Source organism: Ruditapes philippinarum, unplaced genomic scaffold, assembly GCF_026571515.1.
Source record: "Ruditapes philippinarum isolate M1 unplaced genomic scaffold, ASM2657151v2 ctg12942_1_1_1_1, whole genome shotgun sequence".
Lineage (NCBI taxonomy): Eukaryota > Metazoa > Mollusca > Bivalvia > Venerida > Veneridae > Ruditapes > Ruditapes philippinarum.
This window is the reverse complement of record NW_026858248.1, coordinates 1-15608: the sequence shown is the minus strand read 5'-3', so window position 1 is coordinate 15608 and position 15608 is coordinate 1. Positions and strand designations below refer to the sequence as shown.

The 15608-nt window shown below is 31.8% G+C and overlaps 2 protein-coding genes across 2 annotated transcripts; both read left to right on the top strand.

Annotated features, from left to right (window-relative positions):
- The first annotated feature begins 5954 nt into the window (after positions 1 to 5954).
- On the top strand, positions 5955 to 10657 carry LOC132752581 (solute carrier family 22 member 6-A-like). The gene is made up of 4 exons (XM_060742918.1): positions 5955 to 6033; positions 8484 to 8613; positions 9758 to 9830; positions 10084 to 10657. Exons 2-4 carry the CDS (start codon positions 8534 to 8536, stop codon positions 10228 to 10230), a joined length of 300 nt encoding a protein of 99 aa, XP_060598901.1. The 5' UTR covers positions 5955 to 6033; positions 8484 to 8533; the 3' UTR covers positions 10231 to 10657.
- A 3111-nt stretch (positions 10658 to 13768) lies between these two features.
- On the top strand, positions 13769 to 15604 carry LOC132752580 (solute carrier family 22 member 4-like; the record flags this gene model as incomplete). Its single annotated transcript, XM_060742917.1, has 4 exons — positions 13769 to 13851; positions 14192 to 14505; positions 14712 to 15133; positions 15445 to 15604. Coding segments are annotated over exons 2-4 (885 nt in total), but the record flags the coding sequence as incomplete, so codon positions are not given.
- Positions 15605 to 15608: the final 4 nt, after the last annotated feature.

The window sequence follows — 15608 nt, the reverse complement described above, 5'->3', positions numbered from 1 at the left end:
CAATAGTGATTTAAAAACTCTTCTGCGACAAGGGATTAGCCAGCCTGGTTTTTATGGCGATGTGATTTACAAACTTCGTAAGATTTTGGGTCATGGTAATTTTTCTGCTGTTTTTACTAAAATCATTAAACGTTTTATTAAAAGAGGTTATGACCCTACTATTTTAAGACATACTGCATGTTTAGTGTTCAACCTTTTTACAGTTGGACACTACGCTTTCCTCTTTTGATTACATCTGACGGACCAAGTGGGAGACTCTATGATGGATAGTTCGTAAAGCCCTTTGGGACTGAATTGTCTTAATGTTCGTCTTCTGCATTGCTTCGTCGGGCCCTTGTATGTGATTTTCTTGTTGCTCTTCTTCCTTTAGGACATTGAGTACTTTTGTTATGGTCATTGGGTTTTCTTTTATATGTTTCTTCATGATCATTTTAGTGTTTTACTTATATAACCTTTTGTAACCATGACAACTGTTAGAATTTCACTTGACGGGGATTCATTTTATTTACACTGTCTCGTTTATAGGAACATGGTGGGGCTAAGAGCGAGGTTTAGTGCACCATTAACCGTTTTAAACTCCCCAGCAGTCATTATTATGCTGCTGACCGTTCCAAGGCGGCGCCCCTCTGTGTTCCTCAGATGTATGTCTATGTTGTTTCATACTGTTTTGGTGACACTTTTGCTTGTGTCCCTTGTTGTTTTCTCGTCTACGGTAAGTATCTTCCCCATTACCCCTAGTTTTTATTTCTTTCATTAACCCCCCCCCCTTCCCCCGGTCTCCTGTCCCCTTCCCCTTTGACTTTGTGGGACTATTTTGTTTTCTTTGTATTCCTAATCAGTTACAAATTATCTTTCATTTAGTGATTAACCTGTCCGTGCTCTGTCCTTGCCCTGTCCTGTTTTTGTTTGGGGTCCGCCTGGGCTCCCTGCCACATGTTCTTGTTGCTGGGTCATATGGGGGTTGCGTTCATTGAACGCCGCCCTTCCTTGTTGGTCTTGTTTATCATATTTTGTGATCCTCAATAAAATATGTATAAATTGACCCCTATATCAGGTTAACTTAGTTTATTTAGACTTGTATTAGGGATCATCCTCTTTTCTAGGAAAATACATTTAAATCTTATTTTGTGAAACTACATTGCCAATAGTTTTGGTATTTGGAATGTAACATTGCATTGTGGATCTTTAAAATACTCTATGTTATGCCTCATAATTTGGCCTCAACCTAGGGGTCAGTTAAATAGGCTTACATAGAACAATATATTTTGCAGAACCTGCGCTTAGATAAATGACATCATCTAGCATAGCCAAATGCAAACTACAAAAGTACGAGGGTTGTCCCAAAATGTCGTACACTACATTATTTTCTCTTCAACCTGACGTCATAACTTAATTAAATTTACCAGATATCTTCCTTGGTCATTTATTAATTTACCTACCTAAAGTCAATAGCCAATATATTAGGTAACGCTTTTTATCAGGGTTTTATATTAAACAATACAATATACCCGGAGCACGATAAAATATTAGTCAATGTTGCGAGCATGCTTCTTAAAACATGCCTTTAACTTCCAGCATAAAAATAATTATGGGAAATACCTTCCTGTGGAAAGACGTTATTCATTTTTACGTGATATCACCAACAGACGTTTATGTAACGTTACTTTGAAAAAATCTGTAGCATTATATGTAACAGCAATGCTATTTTGAAAATTCCCAAAATGGCGACGTCGGATGAAAATGCGGCGCAGTGCGATGTCATAAATGTTTATGATAAATGGGTCGCCCGATACCGACAATGGATCGAGAAACACGGAGAATACTTTGAAAAACATTTTTAAAAATCTTATAACGTCATGACGTTTATGACGGCGTGCGCCGGGTATGAATAAGTAGCATTCTTTAAATTTTAATAACTTGGTCAACTTTGGAGGTATTTTAATTTTATTTCGCATAGACACTCATAAAAGGTGTTTTGACTTTTCCCTAGCTTGACGACTCTATTGTGTTATAATTGATTGAGAAACAGACTTTGTCTACGATATTTTGTGACAACCCTCGTAATATAGATCACGGCATTAGAGTCAAAATTGGTCCCGCCCTGTTGAGTTTTATTATAATTCATAAAGATTTGTATGTGGAAAAATATATTTAAAGACTTCTTCTGGGAAACAGCAATCATAAATAGTATTAAAATATGCCGCATTATCTAGTTATTCTTACATGTTAAAAAGTTCCTTCTCTGAAAGTAAAATGACCAGAACAACCTTATGGCCCTTTTAAAAGGAAAGTTAATCATGACCCAGTAATCATAATTGGCATCGCCCGTCCTGGAGGTCAATAGTTTATACAAGATTATAAAGGAAAATATATTAAAGTCTTCTTTTGTGAGTAGAGAAATTCGTTAATTAGCATTTCGTAGCATACGCCTAAAATATTTTTTAAATTCTGCAGTTTTAGTAAAAGATGACAAACCAAATGAGACATCATAATCATTACTGACATCAATATTACTGATTTTACTGTTTGTTAACCAACTTCAGTCACGTGACGTGGTTGTCGTTACAGTAATAGTTTCATTTCTAATTTAGTGTTAACTTTTAGAGCAAATTTTTAAAAAAGTAACCAGATATACAATTATATATTAACAACAGTAATGATGATATAATGTAAATTGTAAAATATCATTTATGGCATATACATGTAGGCCTCGATGTTCAAGAAATAATTATTTTACATGTATGCACGTCTGGTGCCTGGCTGTTATGGTCGTCCGCCGCATATAAACTTTATTCAAAAGTGCCACTTCCATTTTCTATTTTATGCGGTTTTAAATTCTTGTTTAAAATTATACTCAGTTGGATCGAGCACATTTAAGGGATTGCCATGTATGGTTTAGGGCTTAATCTTAACGGTTTTTCTGGAAGTCCAAACATTTAAGTTCCGCGTTGAAGCACTTTCAAGTGCTACTACATTTCATTTTCTTTACGGTAAAAGTATTTCTGGATCATACAAGTTTTAACATTAGATGTCAGTAACTAATAATGGTGCAAAACAATATATCATATCCATTGTCGAACTTGAAAAATCATTTGTGAAAATAAGGAACACAGCATTTTAAGGTAAAAGTTATTTTCATCATTTATTTGTACTTTGAAATGCAAAATATACACAAAGATATCCAAGTCAGAAATAACAATTATAATTAGACTAAAGTATCATATAAATAATACAACGACATTCCTTATGAATAGAGTAAAATCTATCAAATAACATTTCATTTGGTTTTAAGTTGTTACTTTAATATCGACTTATATGTAATAACAATTTATATCTATCTTTCAAAACAACATATCAGCGCAGTTTTTATTGTTCAATTGTTTTAATAGGCACTTGGAAAGTAACTAATGTGCCATTAAATGTATAGATTTTATAATGATATTGATAATGTGTTGAATTTTCATTTCAATTTAAGAGATGTCGTCATACAGTGTTCAGACTGAAAATCTCATGAAGAATTAGGTGGTTTGCGGCAATCTGCAAGTATTGCTTTTTTATGCATTACATAGTTCAAACACGATAATATTTTGGAGCATATTGGCAATGTCTTTCATTGGATATACCCCTGATTTCTCGTGCGCATTTACTGGAAACGTCTCGCAGTCATCTTTATCTACACTTTAATCTAAGCAATGTTTCTCCTGATCACCTATTGTTCTGCAGGACCGAATGCAACATGTAGTTCCTTACATATTTTCAACAATCAATGGAATACTATTGTAACAGAGGTACCTTAAATGTTAATGATATATCAAATAAATAAAATAAAGAAACAAATATATAACTATTTCTAAACTCATTTGCCATTTTCTTAATAAAAACGTTTATCAAATGACAATTTTATTTAACTACAGAAAGCTTTGTTAGATTTTTTTTAAGCATATCAAGATTATACTTACGTGTTATATATTCTATACACAGTGGAACCTAATTTTTGTGACCAGGCCCCGCTGGATGTGGCATTGCTTTACATCATACAGATGGTTGTATCTTGTGGGATCAAATTATTGCCAGGGACCAGATTGGGCGACAGTTTTGGCCGGGGGGGAAAAAAAACAATAATTTTCCGGGGTTTGTTTTCCTTGCCCTTTTTTCAATTTTTGGTTTTTCACTCGTCAGGGAAAATTTGTATGCGGGGCGTTCTTTTTTAAAATCGTAAAAGGAGCAGGCCCTCTCAAATACGGCTCTGTTAAATAAAAGGGGATAGAATTCTTTCCCCCTACAAAATGGGGGACCATTAGGTTTTTTTTCCCCTTTCAAAACCCGTTTGCAGCCATGTTACTAGCTTTTTGTTTCGGGATTTGCTTTAAACGGGAAAGGATTTTAATTTTTTTAAAGACGATATTGGTTTTTTTTTTTTCATAAGGGTTTTGGTAAATTTTCTCCCAAAAAATTTTTTCGGGGACGAATTTTTCCCCTTTTCATCTCAATTTTTTTAATAGGGTTTCTGAAATTTATCACAAAAAACCAGTCAGTTAAAAAATGCAATCAATCGAAAGCAGTTTTATAACAAGTTTAAGACCCTGTGTTGTAATATCTAGTATCAATCAAGGATGGGAATCCTATCGTTTAATGCGTTTTCTTTTAAAAGTTAATAGAATAACGATTTCATTATGTTTACAGGTTCTTCCCAGAAAGTTTTAGATGGTTGGGTGCTAAGATGAAATTGAAGCGAGCGAAAGAATCAATCGAATTTATTGCAAAAGTTAACAGAAGAAAATATCCTGACCTAGAAGAAGTATTTAATAGAGCAAAAGAGGAAGCAGTTTTAAATATCAAAATGAATTCTAATTTCACAAAATTATTGACTTCGAAAGAGTTGCGAAAAGTGACCTTCCTTTTAAGTATATAAAGGGAGGGGCATTTTTTTTATGTTTAAATTAAAAATTTTCATTAAAAACAAAGATATTGTTTTTAAATGGGTTATTTAGGTTCTGTTTTTAATGTAAATAAATTATAAAACATTAAATTTTAATTATTTAAAAACACTGAAACCCCGTTCAAAAATGGAAAAAACTGTAGGGAAAATTTTTTGAAATAAAAGGGTTTTGGGCGGGACCCCGGTTTCCCAATTTCCCGCTGAGAAAATCATTGTTTTCTGGCAGACACAAGAGCTAAGTTTTAGTTGGTTCCAGTAACAGGATTTGCGAAAGTGATCCTTAGATTTAAAGCTATCTACATAATCGAAATGTTAAATGTGTAACACTATTAACATTTAAAAAGTAGTAATGAAAAATTGATTCTGTCGTCTACATTTAATGACATAGTTTAGAAACAGAAGATACATGCATTTCTTTTTTACCAAAAAACATTCATTTTATAGGTTTTCTGCGTGCCTTTCGTGGTATGCCTTTCACTTGGAAAAAGAGGCTGTTTCTTTTAACGTGTATCTGACCAATGTTTACTCATGAAACTTTGCTGACTTCCCTGCAGATTTTGAAAACAAGCGTTTTTAATTAGCAGGTATCCATGCCTAATAAAATAAATTAATATTATAGAGTTCATTTATACTGTCATTAAAATTGTTTAATAACAATAATGAGTACTATTATTAAATAGCACCCTGTGGTAACCAGCAGTTGCATGTAAAATATTAACGTGCGTGCCTTTCATTATAATTTAACATTATATATTTTTCAAACTGTAATTTCCACGTGGCAGATAAAGTCAATGTCAAAATAAGATAAAGCCTATTTTCAAAATTTTATAATTTCCAAGGAAAATCCACATCAAAATCAGAGTATAGTAAAGCAAACCTAAACATTATGATATTTAACAAAAAGGAATGACCTTCTAAATTGGCAGTTCTCTAATTTGTCAAAAATAAATTTCATTAATTAATTAAGTTATCATTTTTATACATGTTCAATCTTTATTTCCTTTCTTATAGATATGATAGGAAAAAGTTTTGCCTAGCAATTTTCTGTGTGTCTGGAATTTTATGTTGTGCCGCCGGTGTTTTCCAACATTTTGGTAACATGTTAATTCAGATCTATGTTAATAGACCTTAGTGTTTCAATTTAAATCAGTTTTGAGGGGGATATAGAAATAGTCTCCGTCCGTCCGTCCGACATTTTTGTCCGGAGCATATCTCTAAAAGTATTTGAGTGATCAACTTGAAACTTCATAGGTGGATAGACCTCATAGAAAAGGAGTGCAGTGCACAAGAATGATAACTCTACCCTGCATAATTTTTGAGTTATTGCCCTATGTTATTTTTCAAAATTGATTTTTGTCCAGAGCATAACTCCAAAAGCCTATGAGATATCAACATGAAACTTCATAGGTGCATATATCTCACTCAGGAGGTGTGCAGTGCACAAGAATGATAACTCTACCTTTCATAATTTTTGAGTTATTGCCCTTTGTTATTTTCATACTTAATTTTTTCACCTGAGTGGAGCAAAACTCAAAAGTTTTTGAGATATCAACATGAAATGTCATAGTTGGATAGATCTTATTGAGGAGGAATGTTGTGAGCAAGAATGATAACTCTTCCCTATACAATTTTTGAGTTATTGCCCTTTGTTCTTTTTCATGCTATTTTGTCCAGAGCTTATCTCAAGAAGTATTTGAGGTATCAACTTGAAACTTCATAGGTGGATGGATCTCATTGAGGAGGAGTGCATTGCACAAGAATGATAACTCTACCCTGCATTATTTTGAGTTATTGCCCTTTGTTTTTTTTTTCAAAATTAGTTTTTGTCCAGAGCATAACTCAAAAAGCCTTTGAGATATCAAAATGAAACTTCATAGGTGCATAGATCTCACTCAGGAGGTGTGCAGTGCACAAGAATGATAACTCTACCTTTCATAATTTTTTAGTTATTGCCCTTTGTTATTTTTCATACCTAATTTTTCACCCGAGTGGAGCATAACTCAAAAGTGTTTGAGATGTCAACATGAAATGTCATAGTTGGATAGATCTTATTGAGGTGGAATGCTGTGCACAAGAATGATAACTCTTCCCTGTACAATTTTTGAGTTATTGCCCTTTGTTCTTTTTCATACTATTTTGTCCGGAGCTTATCTCAAAAAGTATTTGAGGTATCAACTTGAAACTTCATAGGTGGATGAATCTCATTGAGGAAGAGTGCAGTGCACAAGAACGATAACTCTACCCTGCATAATTGTTTAGTTATTGCCCTTTTTTATTTTTCAAAATTAATTTTTGTCCAGAGCATAACTCAAAAGGCCTTTGAGATATCATTATGAAACTTCATAGGTGCATAGATCTCACTCAGGAGGTGTGCAGTGCACAAGAATGATAACTCTACCTTTTATAATTTTTGAGTTATTGCCCTTTGTTATTTTTCATACTTAATTTTTCAATTCAATTTTTTTCTCAAAAAGTATTTGAGGTATCAACTTGAAACTTCATAGGTGGATAGATTTTACTGAGGAGGGATGCAGCACACAAGAATGATAACCTACCCTGCATTATTTTTCAGTTATTGCCCTTTGTTATTTTCAGCCATCAGTATTCACATAGGTTTCAAATCTGTAATCACTATAGCCATCAGTTTTCATTACCAAAAGACCTCTAAAAATGGAATTATTCTGCTCTACTACACATACATTCTTCCAATGAGCAAACACATTCGGCGGGGGATGGCCATGTTGACATGGCTCCTGTTTTAATCATAAAAAACATCTTAGAACAACACATGTGAAAAGTTTTGTTCACTAGAACAAAAATTACAAAAATGTTTAAATCAAAAAATACAAAAATGTTTAAATTAAAATTTTGTTTAATGTGAAATTGTATTAACAAGATTCAATTTTGATTAATATCATTAATATTGAAGACAATTTTGTAGATTTAGCTCTTCCAATTTTACAGCTTGTGTTCAATTATGACTTGTCTATGTCAAAACATTTATCAGTGTCATAAGCACAATTTTAAGAGCATCCCAATCATTTTGAAATTTACTTCCACTTTTACATTATATACTTCATTTCAAAGTGGACGAAAATAGACCTTAGAGTGATTCAATTTAAATCAGTTTTTTTAATCATATAAAACATCTTAGAACAACACATGTAAAAAAGTTTTGTTCACTAGAACAAAAATTTTAAAAATGTTTAAATTAAAATTTTGTTTAATGTGAAATTGTATTAACAAGATTCAATTTTGATTAATATCATTAATATTGAAGGCAATTTTGTAGATTTAGCTCTTCCAATTTTACAGCTTGTGTTCAATTATGACTTATCTATGTCAAAACATTCATCAGTGTCATAACCACAATTTTAAAGAGCATCCCAATCATTTTGAAATTTACTTCCACTTTTACATTATATACTTCATTTCAAAGTGGACGATGACCGTTTTCTTCGTAATTCAATTCTATTATACAATTAAAACATTTCCGTGTGTTGCTTTTATAATATCCTTTATTTACAATGTCCATTTTTTCCAGATAAAATATCGAAAACATCTTCTCATATCGTAGCTACATTTGTGGTTTCAATGTTGGCCAAATTTGCTGTAGCATCAGCAGACAGATGTGTTACCCTTTACACAACGGAACTATATCCTACAGTTATAAGGTTACTATGTTATCAAATTTTTAACCCGATAATTTATTCACAAAAAGTCTGGCATTTCAACGTAAATTGTTGTTCTATGAGTTATCCAATAAAGGTAACAAAAAGGTTTGCAAAATTTAAATTTAAGTGTAATTCATACAAAAATATCTTGTTGTTTTTACTTACAAGTTTTTAAGTAAATGCATTATATTTTATTGTTCCAGCGAAAAATTCTGTCTATTCATGACTAAAAGTGTTTTTTACATAAAATTATTCATACAATTGGCATAGTCGATGTTTGCATTATTATATAAAATGTGAAATTCTTATCATTCTAACACTATCGGAGATTTCTCTTATATAAAAAAAGAAAAAAAAATTCTGGAAACAAAGTGATCCCTCAGAAGCATTAATCACAACAAAATAACATAAGAATTGCAGACTCGGTTTGATTGAGTCTGTACATGAGGGATAATGAATAAGTGCAACAATCGTCACAATCGTGAAATATTTCACAAAAATGCTCTCGCCGTTCTTAATTAGTCCCTTAGTATTTTCTAACCGACACATTGACGGCGCCATTTTGTTTAAAAAATCTGATCAATAAAAACAAACTTTTGTTGATTTATGTAATTTTGTTCTGAAAACTATCTTGAATGATAGAATATGGTCTAATTTAGAACATCGCAAAACAGTTAAATTTCATACTTATTTCATTACAAATAATCTGTATTTTGCTTTAAAAATATAGAGTGAAATAGAATTAACACATTTGATGATAGTTTTCAAAATTAATTATTCTCAAAACGCTTCTGCAAACGGTAGACTTAACGACAGTTGTTTTCAACTGACTAGAACAGCCTTTAAAGAACGTTTCTATTGGAAACTCTGAGGTGAAAACAAATTTGAATACCAAACATATAGTCCAGCTATATTTTTCTTCTTCTCGTGTTTGAATGAAAATAGATATTATTAATTCTTCGTGCATTATAGTTATTTTCGTTCAAATGCTTTGTAATTGATCTCTCAGGCCTATCGGCCTTCGTGATTGTATTCTACAACAATGCATTCAGAATTAATATCTATTTCTTATATCACTTATTTTATTATTCTCACGTTTATTAATACTATATTTTAAGTTTCTACCTTTGTCATCTTTTTAAAGGACAACAGGTTACAGTTTCCAGGCGACTGTTGGGCGCTGTGGGGCAATTGTATCTCCATTTTTGATTCACATTGTAAGTACTATAATTAATATTTTTTTATATGTGTAAGCCTTATAATATGCAAGTTGTTTTGTTCCTTTTTAAAGGAGTTTATGCGCGGACATTTGACAGGATTTCTACATATTACCTATTCTTTTACTTGCAAGTTCTGTTTTTAAAAAATAATCGTTATCAAACTTCTTGAATTATATTAAGTAATTTTCTTTCCTTATTCAGATAAGATGATTATATGCTGAAGCAAAAGTAATTTATTATCTTTATACAGGATAGATATTTCCCCGGTGCCATGTACTTCCTCTCTGGAGTTATGTTGCTTATCTCTTCGGTTTGCATTTTGTTCCTAAGGGAGACAAAGGACATGGTACTACAGGACTACATCAGACCGGATCCATCAGATTTAAGTACTAAATAAACAGATTAATATTTTCATCGACTCGCCTTTAATTGATAGTTCATTGCTAAAGAAAGATAAATGAAGTGAACATTGCCAGGACGTATTGAAATTATGTTTTATTTTCTATTATGATCTTATGTATTTGTGTTAGGTGTTAAAAGCATTATTAATCTAATATGAAAACAGAAAAATATGAATAAATTGAAATTGATTCCAGATCAGAATGTTAAACCTTTGAAAACTTGAGTAAGCTGAAAGTCGTCATTTTTGGATCATGCCTACACCCAAACAAAAATGATGTGTTTAAATCTTTACTTTGTTATAGATGATATATTTTCAAACACATTACATTTCCAGCACATTTTTTTTAATAAAAGGCCCATTATGCCCAATTTACTCATTTTATTGTTGGTGTACTATTGTAATGTCCATAAATTACTCATTGACAAATAACATGAACCATATTTTGTTTCATTGCTTTTTGGGAATTGTATAGTTTTAGTGATTGGGTATTTTGTATAGAAGTCAAATACTACTTTGTAACAATTTGTTACCGTTTTGACAGATAAAATCAGTCAGCTGTACGTTTGTCAGGCAATAATCATGTAACAAACTTTCAACTCATTACTTAAACTTTATAAATTACATGTTTGCCCGTTAAAAAAACATCAAAAAGCAAAAACAAAAGAGAAAAATATATTCGTTTCTGAGGTAAAATGTTCTTTTAAGCAAAGTCAGTAAGACTATGTGAGTCTAAATGACTTTTCTAAATTTCAGAGCTCGAAGGCTCCAAACAGAAAATAGTGATTCGATAAATCAAATTTCCAGGTGTGAATGTGCACAATTTTGTTGGAATTTAGAATCAGATTTGAGAATTGAGTATCTCCCAGGCCGGTGCTAAGGTGCGTGAGGGATGTTGCTCTTTTTCATAATCCCTCATGCACAGACTCAATCAAACCGAGTCTGCAATTTTCATGCTTCCGATGGATCATTGTTTTACCAGATATTGAGTACCCTTCCTATGGGCGTCATACAAAACCTTTTGTTTTAAAGTATAACAACAAAGTATATGGGAAAAAAGTGTGAATTGGAAAGAAATCCTTAACCAAAAGTGTGAATCCGTCGCAAATACTGATGCAGAATAATGTATTAACCTTCTTACGCTCCTTTTTTTAAAACCGATGGCAACGAATGTTTGGGATCTGTTTGACCCTAAATTAAAATTTATTGATTTTTAATCATAAGAATTAAAGGCCCAACTGGACTATAAAAGCCAGCAGATGGCGCTAGGGCAGGTTTCTTATTAATTTTATGCATGCTTCACTTCAGGGACCCTTTTTCAAAGATTTAAGATTAATTACCAAATGCATTAAAACAACACTTGGCATGTTTGTAGGCATAGATATTTTTGATAAAGATTGACCAAAATTATTCAAAATATGACTGTGTAAAGTGTATTTCTGAAAAAAAAACTGGCTGTCAAATTTGAAATTTGAATTTCCCTGGGAGGAGCCATGTGATCATTACAGGTCATGAACCTTCAGTAGTAAACAGAAGCACGTGGCAGTGTTTATTTCAGGGAGAGAGATTTGTAGCAGACGATGTATATTTCAGGGAGAGAGATTTTCAGCAGACGACACATTGGAATGCTGAATAAAACAATAACTTTTACTGACTTGCTTTATCAAATCCAACAAATTTACAATAATCCATTAATCTATGATTTTTTTTAAATTTTCAAAGTACTGATTTAACTTGTATTTGAATGGTTTAAACTTCATGAAAACAGTAAAAGTAACTTCCAGGTATATTTCATTTACACTATATTTTGTTGTAAATATCTTGTAGTAAAAAATTACACTTCACAAATGTTAATCAAACTAAATGTTGCATATGCATAAAATTTTTATACATTAACAGTTTAAAAATATTTTATATTCCTGTCAAGAACATTTTTAGCAGGTTGTTCCTCATGTATTAGGCACATCTTTTGGATTTTGATATAATTGTCTGACTTGATAAAGGACACATACAGCATTCCAGTGAAAAAAAGAAGAAAAACAACTGACTTCAAAAATAATATCTGGACAAGATGACTTGATAATGTCTTTAATTAATCTTTGAGTTATATAAAACATTCATTAAACCTCTCCTGTGTAAAATCAGCTGTTTTTGTTTACGTTCTCTCTGCAGGTTAACACTGCATGCTATTTATAGTTCAGGGTTTATAACAGACAGTTTTACATCACTGATTAGTCACACCCACAAATACTTTGTTGCTGGGTCATATGGGGGTTGCGTTCATTGAACGCCGCCTTTCCTTGTTGATCTTGTTTATCATATTTTTGACATTTTTAAGTTTTGTGGTTTTGTGCTCTCATAATACGACAGAGTTTTTTTTAAAAGAGGGCCGTGGTGGCCCTGGATCGCACACCACCTGAGATACACTGCTAGAAAAGGTCACAGTTTATCAATGTTAAAATTAAAGTTAGTGATGATTATGATGACACATTTGGTTCGTCATCTTTTACCAAAACTGCAAAATTCAAAAAAAATTCTAGACATACTACGAAATGCTTAATGAGAATATCTCGGCTCTTGATGTTGAAGTTTCACAAAACAAGACTTAAATATATTTTCCTTTATAAGCCTATATAAACTATTGATCCCGAAATCGAGCCCATATTTGACTAATTGTTCATGTGTGAAATTTTTCACAAAGTTCGTTTTATCTCTGTTTGTTTTGTTATTTAGCGTGCTTTGGAAGTTTTTGTCGTAAACGAAGATTATGAAAAGAAATTCAACATTTTCTTTTATGATATAGTGTTTTAAATGAACAAGACATTCCGACAACTCTTCTTTTTTTTGAAAATAACAAAGTTTCATTTTAATAATGACGGAAAAACGAATTGTAAACATAAACTACTTTTAAGTCGCTCAGCATCTTTACAACAGCTGAGCTATATACATCAGTAGTTAGGTTACTTATACACTTGTTTCAAACGTTAGGGTCTTTAAATATTAGGTACAACATGACGAAAACTTTGTTAAGTAATATGATATTTGGGCTAATCAGTAATTAATGTGGTTAAGATGTGTATCCGTACATTCTCTATTATTATTATTGAACTTACTACAGCAGCCACGTGACGTCGTTGTCGTTATAGTTTTATTTCTAATTAAGCGTTAATTGGTTGAAAAAGTAGACAGGCATTTAATCATACATTAACAACGGTAATTTAAAAAATGTAAAATGTGAAGTAGCATTTATGGCATATACATGTAGGCCTCGATGTTCAAGAAATTATTATAGTACATGTATGTACGTCTGGTGCCTGGCTATGATAGTCATTGACGCATGCAACTTTATTCAAAATTGCACTCCATTTTCATTTTATGGATTTAATTCTGCTAAATTCTGTAGCACAGTAGATGGAGCTTTTTTAACATTGCCATGTATGGTGATGCTTAATCGAACCGAGTTCAAGTGTTACTACATTTAAATTATTTTACAAGAAAAGCATTTCTGGATCACGCAAGTTTTAACATGAGTAATTAATAATGGTGCAAAACAACATATTATATCTATTGGCGAACTTGGAAAATCATTTGTGGAAATAAGGAACACTAATTGTTAAGGTAAATTTATTTTAATCATTTATTTGACGTATAAAAAATCTATTTACTTTGAAAAGAAAAATGTACAAAAGACATCTTAATCAGAAATTACAATTATGATCAGTTAATATAATGATAGTCTTGGTAAAAAAGAGTAAAGTCTATCAATAGCATTCTATTTGGTTTTAAAAAGTTACTTTAATATCGCCTTAAATGTAATAACAATTGATAACAACAGCTCAGTACAGTTTATACTGTTTAATTGCTATGAATATGTACTTGGAAAGTAACTTTTGTGTCACTTTGAGTATAGATTTTATAATGATAATGATAATATGTTTAATTTTTATTTCAATTCAAGCAATTTAAGAGATGTCGTCATACAGTGTTCAGACTGAAAATCTCATTGAAGAATTGGGTGGTTGCGGTCATCTTCAAGTATTGCTTTGTTTATGCATACACAGTTCAAACACGATAATATTTTGGAGCATACTAGCAATGTCTTTCATTGGATATACCCCTGATTTCTCGTGCACAGTATTGGACGTCACACAGTCATCTTTATCTACACTTAATCTAAGCAATGTTTCGCCTGATCACCTATGTTCTGCAGGCCCGAATGCAACGTGTAGTTCCTACATTTTTCAGCAATCAGCAAATACTATTGTAACAGAGGTACCTGAATATAAATAATATTTTTTTTCGAATAAATACAATAGATAAAACACAAGTCAATTTCTATATTCATGTTTTCATCTTGAAATTGACTATATAATTTTGTTATGATTTGTTCCGTTATTATTTAAATACTAAACATTTGTCTTGGTTGTATTAAATAGGTATCAAAATAACAATTTTATGTTTCTTATTTTTATTAATAGTGGAGTCTAATTTGTGACAGGCGCTGGATTGTGGCATTTATTACAACATTACAAATGGTAGGTCTAGTTGTCGGATCAATAATTGCAGGACAGATGGCCGACTGTCTTGGACGGAAAACAACAATTATCTCAGGAATTGCTTTTTTGACTATTTTCAATTTTATTGGACTTTTTACTCAGTCATGGAAAATGTATGCAGCTATTCGTTTTTTCATCGGTATAGGAGCAGGACTCCCGTATACTGTTCAGTTTACATATATGATTGAATTCGTAACATCAAAATGGCGACCACTAGTAGTTTGTTTCCCTTCATCAGCAATTGCAGCAATGTTATTGGCTCCTGTTTCCTGGTGGTTATATGACTGGAGGAATTTACACATTCTAAAGACGTTAGTTGGTGCACTCTTTACCATAATAATTTGGTAATATTTTGCGCTCAATATTTGAAATTTACGAATAGTAATGTGTCTCATGTGCATCTACATATTTATCTTTAACATAATGGTAACGCTGTGATATCGTCAATGATTATGAAAATTTAATTAGGCAAGAAATATTAAAATCAAGCAAACGCAAACTCATTTCTCGTTGATGACCCTGTTTAAAAGTATATAGAACTAGTTTACCTGCAAAGTAGATTTGGATGTCAAGAAAAAGCTGAAAAGCAATTATTTAACATTGTGTTTCTTTATTTTAAAAAGTTTTCAAATTACAAATGCATGCTATGCTTTAGGTTTTTACCAGAAAGTTTTAGATGGCTGTGTACTAAACTAAAATTTGAAGATGCAAGAACGGCAATAGATGTTGTTTCAAAAGTGAATAGAAGAAAATATTCAAGCCTCACAGATTTATTTCATAAAGCGAAAGAAGAAACCATTTCAAATACCACATTGAATT

What these genes read in the sequence shown, in the direction of transcription:
- LOC132752581 (XM_060742918.1), top strand. Translation starts at nt 8,534, where the DNA reads ATGTTGGCCAAATTTGCTGTAGCATCAGCAGACAGATGTGTTACCCTT. An exon ending in CTATATCCTACAGTTATAAG is followed by an intron (nt 8,614 to 9,757) that starts GTTACTATGTTA and finishes ATCTTTTTAAAG; the next exon opens with GACAACAGGTTACAGTTTCC. An exon ending in CTCCATTTTTGATTCACATT is followed by an intron (nt 9,831 to 10,083) that starts GTAAGTACTATA and finishes ATCTTTATACAG; the next exon opens with GATAGATATTTCCCCGGTGC.